The sequence below is a fragment of the Odontomachus brunneus genome, unplaced genomic scaffold (genome assembly GCF_010583005.1).
Source record: "Odontomachus brunneus isolate Ranch 3 - 2012 unplaced genomic scaffold, Obru_v1 Obru_scaffold_026, whole genome shotgun sequence".
NCBI classification, from domain to species: Eukaryota; Metazoa; Arthropoda; class Insecta; order Hymenoptera; family Formicidae; genus Odontomachus; species Odontomachus brunneus.
In genome coordinates, this window is record NW_022639476.1 from 80,192 (window position 1) to 88,794 (window position 8,603).

The 8,603-nt window shown below is 34.8% G+C and overlaps 1 protein-coding gene across 5 annotated transcripts; it reads right to left on the minus strand.

The window, feature by feature from the left end:
* Window positions 1-941: 941 nt before the first annotated feature.
* Window positions 942-5,652, minus strand: LOC116842670 (dnaJ homolog subfamily C member 10-like). Of its 5 annotated transcripts, XM_032812213.1 has the most exons (14): window positions 5,379-5,652; window positions 4,873-4,993; window positions 4,627-4,707; window positions 4,381-4,534; window positions 4,081-4,297; window positions 3,790-4,001; window positions 3,334-3,558; window positions 3,049-3,261; window positions 2,857-2,968; window positions 2,550-2,768; window positions 2,195-2,470; window positions 1,851-2,127; window positions 1,522-1,717; window positions 942-1,389 (listed from the first exon to the last, which is right to left on the minus strand). In XM_032812213.1, coding segments are annotated over exons 3-14 (2,325 nt in total). In that variant the 5' UTR covers window positions 4,629-4,707; window positions 4,873-4,993; window positions 5,379-5,652; the 3' UTR covers window positions 942-1,167. The 5 variants fall into 5 exon arrangements, with proteins under 5 accessions (XP_032668104.1, XP_032668101.1, XP_032668102.1 ...); XM_032812210.1 differs by lacking the exon at window positions 4,627-4,707; XM_032812211.1 differs by lacking the exon at window positions 4,627-4,707 and having other exon boundaries at window positions 5,559-5,577.
* Between the last annotated feature and the right edge of the window lie 2,951 nt (window positions 5,653-8,603).

The following is an 8,603-nucleotide window of genomic DNA, read 5'->3' on the forward strand; positions in this document are numbered from 1 at the left end:
TGCATTCAGCAGACTCAACAGTTGCACAACAGTTGAGTAATTTGTCAATGTAATTGGTCTAGATTTAGGGATCTAATAGCAAGAACCAATAATCGTTGATTGCTCACTGAGCGCTTTTTCTACTGAATGCGCCCATTGATTCTTCTTACGGTCCAAGAATCAACGACTGTGATTGGTCAATTTGCTTACTGCTTACGTCTTACTGCTCAAGTTTTTCTGTATACCACGGCCCTAAAGGCCTTTGCACGTAGAAAAATTTTAACCGTAAGGTCGTAAGAAAACTAACCAATCACAGTCGACTATTCCTCGAACGCAAGGAGAATAATCAACTCTGATTGGTCAGTTTTCTTACGATCTTACGATTACAATTTTTCTACGTGCAAAGGCCCTAAGTATTACTTTATGGATATATATTTTTATCTTAACTTTATGGATATATATTTTTATTTTAATTCTTTTACAAGAATTTTTAGCGTGCATTTTCTCGCTTCTGACGTCATTAAAAAAAGAGATAAACAATGTGGGAAGGCAGGAGTCTTAACATCTTATTAACGATTGTCCATACTTTCACATGTGTTTTCACTAAATATTTGTTTTATGCATGGTGTGTGTGTGTGTGTGTGTGTGTGTGTGTGTGTGTAGTGTGCACGCCCCCCACACACAGTGATCCCAGATAGGTCCGCTTTTCCGCGCATGCGCGACGAAACAGCTTCAGTGAAGTGTGTATATATAATTTTATACATTAAATTCTATATATAATTTTATAAATTAAATTCAATATATGTTCTTTTTTTATGAGCAAACATAATTTGGTTCAACGGCACTCTCTTTTTAGAACATATATTTCACTGAAGCTGTTTTCGTCGCGTATGCGCGCAAAAGCGGGCCTATCTGGGATCACTGCCACAACACGCGTGGGCGCACGAGATTCACAAAACATATTATTATTATTATTACTATTATTATCAATAAACATTAAAATATAAAATATAAATACAAAAGTATCACATAATAGGACTACAGATACATCTTATCTAATTGACATTTTCGTCCATTTGGAAGAGAAGTACAAATATGCAAGCACTGATTATAGCAGTGGAGCATTATCAATTATAAATAAGTACATTACTAAAATATATTAATCTCAATTTAGGCACTTGGTCTATATTATAGTTCGTCATGTTTCATACGAGAAGTAACAATCTCTAAAATTTCATCTCTTATCGTATTAGCTGTCGCTCCAGTTATTTTGAAACCATCGTACCTATTGTTTCTTCTCTGTTTGGGTTTGTATAATATTAATGTAGGAAATACTTGTACATTTGCCTCCATGCAATCGTGCATGTAAAGATTACAATTGATTCTTCCAAATCGTACTTTTTCCACTAACTAAAATCAACATAGTATTTACAATGGACCAAATAGTTAAACTATTGAATGAACTGTATACATCAAACATTGAGTGAACTGTATACATCAAAAAGTAAAAGATTAAATAGCTTATAATAAAGTAACGCTTACCTGGGCGGCAATTGCAAACTGAGGTTCCATTCTCTGACAATGGCCACAACGTAGTACATAAAACTCGACGATCCATGTATGCTTACTATTCAGTACTTCGTGGTATTCCGAAGGTTTCAAATCACGTACTTTCTTTGGAAAAAACGTCGTTATCCACGTTAATATGGATAATGAATCTCGTCGTCCATTGTACAAGCTATAACATAAAGTAAAGAATATGTAAGACAAATCGAAAGTTTCTTGTTCACGCAGTTTCACTGCGAATTATAATTATTGTATTATATATTGTATTATATATTATTATATCATATAATTATTATTGTACTCACGCAACCGTACTTAAACCCTCGCTTCCTATCGGGTACAGTCTAATGTTGGGGTATGAACGCACTCCCTGAGACGCGCACAAGGAAGCCTCAATCTCACAATTCACACTAGCCACATTCGTAAACGACAAGTCGCTCAACGACTTTGCAACAGTTATCCACTCGGATGCCAATCGCTGACACGGTCCACACCATGGTGCAAAGTAATCAATGATCCACATAACTTTACTCTTCTTCTTCGCCAATTCGCGATAAAAATTCTCCGACGTTAATTCTATTACTATGTACGAAACAATCAGAGACAATGAGTTGAAATGCATTGCGTGCTGCAAACATTTGATTTATACCTGAGGGGTCTCTTCTCTCGTTGATAAATTGGATAACGTTCGCAGCCGTTGTTTGTGTTGTAAATTGATATGTACTGCTGCCGTTGATGAGCATCGCGGTAGGGTAAGAGTATATATTGTATTGACGACATAGGACAGTATGGACGGTGCAATCGATGGTACCAAAACGAACTATTGACATATCGAATTCTAATGATGCTCTGCGAAGTTCTGACAAAAAATGTACACAAGGTGGACACCATGGCGCGTACCAATCTAAGAACCATACTTCGTTTTCTGCAACAATTTCCTCCCGGTCAGTGTCACCGGGGCTATCTCAATGCAGCTATTGAAAATGTAAACATAGAAAGATTACCACTTTTTCTTTGTAGTATCGACAATGTTTCCTCCGCGGTGAGAGCCCAAACGTTTGTAGCTTTCGCACTAATTCGCACGAACTTGCTAATGTCGTTGTAGGTGTTCTTCCCGTGGTGCAATTCAAATGCTCCACCTGGCTTAAGAACACCCCATATAGGATAACGATTCACGCCCAACTGTTGACAAAGTTGTTGGTTTCTGCCACAATTTATTTTACCTACAAAAGAGAACATTCCGTATTACACAAAAGTAAAATGTATACCAGTGACACAGTGTGACTTTGTAAATGGATTGCGTGTCTTTACCGAAATTGATATTAATGACCGAAAGTTTTTTCATTTGTACATCTACCGCCGCTGAATCGCCAAGGTAAAAGCATACGAGCCAAGCGATATCAAACTCCGTCTCTTTGATATTCTGCAAACCGTATTGCGAGCGTTCTCAATCGAAATTTTCACAAGAGTTTATTAGAGGATACTAATTGAGGCTTTGCTCACTTCAAAATCGCTTTCGGTCAGCTCCTGTGGCCTTGGCAACTGGTCTAAGAGTTTCTCTATTAGTGCACTATTGTCAGGGATGTTATCGAAAAATACAGGTTCCCAAGAAGATGCATTATACGTCGGCAGATAGACTGCATGTGTATTATAAGATATTTTGCGATGACAATTGCCATCTTCGCAAATAAATATCTTCACATCGATCACTTTATCCTAAAATGGTACAACTGCATGTTATAGCAATTACTATTATACTGTGCAATAAACATAAGATGCGATATTTACGAATATTGCCGCTACTATAAGCTTCTCTTCAGATGTAAAATAATTTTGTTGATCGCCACAAATAAAAATTAATACTGGTCTTTCAGTAATTTCCATGCCACGCAAAAACAGCTTCCACTCGGATTTACTTATTTCAGGAACATGAATATTTAGTCTGTCTAATGCAAATCGCATAATAGCTTCTCGTGAATGTCCTCCCGCATAGTGTGTTCCATGCTGCGAATTCTTTACGACAAAAGTACGCGCGAGTTAATACTTTGTTCTACCAACAAATGATAAGATACTTGAGTTATGAAAACTATACAATTTCCTGCTGAAATATAGACAATCATATCCAAATTAAGGATGACGACTGCTTCAACTGAACCATTTAGCCAAAATTTTTTCATATTTTCTCGCTTATAAATATTTAAAGCTGAAAATTTAACACCTTCTTTGTACATTTTGTAAACAGACCTTTCTGAAGTGAAGCAATGTAGGATAGGCTCTGATTCCTACTTGATGGCACAACTGCCAGTTGTCTTCGCAGTTGACTGCTGCAATCTTCACTACACCATTGAGTAACTTTGCAACTTCCTTCCAGACAGGTGCTAAATGATGACAGTGACTGCACATTGGTGAATAAAAGTTCACAAACCAGGTTGAGTCAGAGTTGATGACACTTTCGACTGTATAAAGACGTATACATATATTAACATTCAATTGAACTTGATGAAACTGTACGAACAAAAATAATTATATATTCACAATAATCATATTTCTCTAGAGTAACAACATGCTGATCATCCTCGTATATATCAAAATTATTCTGATAATAACTCCATGAATGATAGGTTTGTTTCTTATTAGACATATCAAGCCCATCTTTTCCATAGAGATCATATTTTCTTCTTGAATCTGGTTCCTTCAATATCTCATAAGCTGTTGTCAATTGAATAAACTTGTTATGAGCATCTGGATCATCCTAAATTAATATATTATTAACAGCATATATAAACAGTAGTAAATTATATCTACATATACACTTTTTAACAACAATCTACATACACCATTTTTGTCAGGATGATGAATGATGGCTAGCTTTTTAAAAGCCTTCCGTATTTCATCCTGACCAGCTGATTTGCTTACACCAAGAATTTCATAATAATCCTCTCCGTGTATCAAGATAATGACGACAAAGAAAATAAGAATGACTTTATACCTGTGCAACAGTTTCCAATGGATATAACAAAATGAAAAGTGACATATAATGCAAAATATTACATCATAATTCAAAAGCAACATTTACTCAACATTATCTTTGTATGTAAAAATTAAGCAAGTGATGTTCAATCTGGAATATTATTAGGGATACAATTTGATAAATTTGAACATCTGTAAATAAAAACACACAAAAAAGTTTTATGTCGAATCTCTTGAAATATTTTATAACAACTATAGTCTCAATATGTGACACATACACAGTAATTGCGAATAAATCAAACTTTCCTTTATACACCTGACTCAAAAGTTGAATATAATGTAATATAATGTACCTACATTTCTTAAAATCTCTTTCGCAGCTCTTCTACAGGAAAATATGAATCTAGCGCTCGGCCAGATTCATGCGATCAATTTCGGTAACATAACGTAGCTCCACGTATCCGAATGAACACCCACGCTATAATTTCACATGATCACACTGTATTTGACTTAAACCGCGGATCCAAACTAACCTAACCTAACCTAGCCTAGCCAACTCAAGCCAAGTAGAATTTCGATTCAGTACAGATGAATGACTGGAGCAGTAGTCAAATTCATCAAGAAGAGATGAATATTGAAGAAAAAAAATGTAAAAGGGAAAATGACTTCCAAATTGTAACAGAAAACAAAGTCTGCTATTGAGTGGTATAGTCTATAAAAATAGCAAGTCTTCAGTCTGGTCTGCGTTTAATGGACTATTTAAGAATTTTTTAAATAAATAATGGATTATCTCCGTCGTACAGTTGAGTCGTATTTTCTACTTGGGAATAAAAAGATGTGTGTGACATTTCGTTGAGTCATACTACGATCTAGAGTGCATCCAGGATTCACATCATATTAGAATTTCCACATGATCTCTCAATCTCTACTAATAAAACAAAATTTTGCATCTTCTCTCCGAACAATAGATTCTTCACTATACAAAAAGCATTATATAATGCAAATAAACAACGATAATACTGAAGGAGATCCCTCCTCCTCACCGATTTGGCCGAAACTTAGTAATATTATGTAATTAGATGCATAGAAAAGGAATATAAAAATAAAAAATGTCGCTCGTTAATCGTAATAAAGTTATAATGCGGTAAAAAATGACAGATTTTGAGATTATACAATCTGTCATGTCCCAGTAAACACATAATATCATTCATATTACAATGTCAGCTCAATTATATGGCCTATTATGTAACTGTTACTTTGTTATATAACAAAATAACAGTTATGTAATATACTATAGTATAGTATAGTTTAATAATAAAATTCTTTTAATAAAGTTTTTTTTTGTATGTCTCATGTTCACTTGGGGTGAACTGAGTAGTTCCATAATATATAATAAATAATATAATAATATTGTGGACATACAAGTGTTCATTTATATATATTTTATATATGTCATCTTGTTATTCTATACTTATCATTATTCTTACATATCCATTCATATAAATAGGTAATAAATATTTGTTATACATCTCTGTAAACTATTATTCTTTATTATTTGATACACCCTTTTTATATTATATATTTCTTACATATCTTTTATTCATTAAATTATATATATATATATATATATATATATAAATTGTCATAAATTATTAATTTAAAATTTTAATTATTAAAAGGTTTATAATATTTTGTGTCAAATACAATTTTTTTATTATTTATGTACTAACATTACTCAAATATATATTTAATAATAAACAATGATAAACAACTTTATTGTGACTTTTAGTGTAAACTAGGGATCTGTTTTCTGCTTTTGTACTGTGAAATGATGCGAAAACGAAAAAGTTACTGGTTTGTATACTTTTCAGCTTCATCTTTTCTCATTCTAATAGCGTGTTCGACTGGCCCTGGATTAATCGTTCCGAGAGCGATTAATGATGTCATAAGTCTCTACTAGCCAATCATAAAGCTTATAAGTACTTGTTCGACCAATAAACGTAGGCTGAATAACCCAGATGGGTTAACCCAGAGCCAGTCGAACATGCTATAACTTATGGCTTCTGCACACAAGACGCGGTAATACTTACCGCGCGGCGGAAGTTCGCGCGACAACCAATCAATATGCTGCTTTCCGTAATAACCTACTAGCTCTCACGGAAAAACAACATATTGATTGGCTGTCGCGTGGACTTCCGCCGCGCGGCAAGCATTACCGCGCCCTGCGTGCAGGAGCCATTATTGCACTAATTCGCAGTGCAGCTGAAAAAAATACCATATAACGTAGGTAACTAGTAATTCACCAGCACACACCGACTCCCTTCACTTTTTCGTCGAGTGGTTTGGTGTAAAGTCATTAGATATATAAAGTACCACAATTATCCGCCATGTTTATTCCAGCTACACGCGGTTGATTCAAAACGTCTATATTTGTATGAATATATTGCGTAAAGTAGAAAAAAACAATAACGTTAATCATTTTTTTATTTGTATAACATTTAACATTTGTAACACATAATAAATAGCTATTTCAACAGCTACTTTATAGAACTACACTTAATGTGTAGATAAGTTACACGTTTGCACTAGATATACTTCTGATGCCATTTTTATTGCAACGTCGTAACCACGAATTGCGGTACTTTATATATCTAGTGACTTTAATTTGGTGGCACACGGTGTGCCTCTTTCTCCGTTTCCGAACGATCTCACACGGGTGCACACCGAGCCACACTGAGGTTGTGTTCTTTTATTTGCAACAGATGTAGCTAAAAATTCTCTAGTACAAAGAATCGTCAACTTGGTATGTGTCCAGCGGGTGTATATCAGTTGGACACGGGGCAATTGGACACAGTCCAATCACAAGTCGCTGTTCCAAGGAACCCTACAAATGTCTCTAATCACACGGTGCTGTGATTGGCTGTGTCCAAATGCACCGTGTCCAAGTGCACCGCTCCCGTGACCAGCTACTCAGCTACTCTGCGATTGGCTGGCATGAACATGTATGGATTTGAACATTGCGACGCCGATGCAAAACCACATATATATATACATATATATATATATATATATATATATAAGCATTTGTTCTGCATTGGCGTCGCAATGTCTAAATCCATATATATTTATGCCAGCCAATCAGCTGGTCACGTGACCAAGTTGGCGATTCTCTGAACTAGAGGTTCTCTAGATGTAGCTGAATGCATCTCATGAGGTTTGTCCGAAATACTTGTACTATTCACACTTTTACACCTAATACCCGTTGCACCTCATACAACACAAATTTTCCAAAATACTGAAGAAATACTAAAGTTCTGAAGATGCCTTTAGGACGGAGGGACGTCATCAGAATATTTTTAGGACGTCCTTTGAAGATGTGTTTTTCTGAAAATAGCTAATATCCAATAAGTTTATTCGCATTAATTGAACTTTTTATACTTTTACACTTAGTGCACATTAATTCTTTAGAGGTTCTAAAAATGACGTCATGATTTCCGTTCGTGTTACGAGTGTAAATGCAATTCTAATACACTTTTTACACTTGATCCCAAGCAAGAGTGAAAAATGTATCAGAATTGCATTTACACTCGTAACACGAACGGAAAACATGACGCCATTTTTAGAACCTCTAAAGAATTAATGTGCACTAAATGTGAAAGTGTAAAAAATTCAATTAATGTGAATAAACTTATTGGATATTAGCTATTTTCAGACAATTCAAACTTTCAAAGGACGTCCTAAGAATATTCTGATAACGTCCCTCCATCCTGAAAACGTCTTCAGAATGTATTTTTGAAAATTTGTGTTGTTTGGAGTGCACTAGTGTGCAACGGGCATTAGGTGTAAAAGTGTGAAAAGTACAAGCAACTCAAACAAACCTATGGATGCATCAAGATTGCACTTTTTAAGGTTACTAGCTAGTGATGTACTGTCCCTAGAAAATAAATTTTCCTATTGACTATTAGATCGTCGTATGTCCGACGTCGGGTCCCAATCAGTAATGTATCAGTATTGCATTTATAAGAATTGTAAGAGAGAGAGAGAGAGGCAGTCTAATAATAATATCAAATAATATAAAAAATATCATT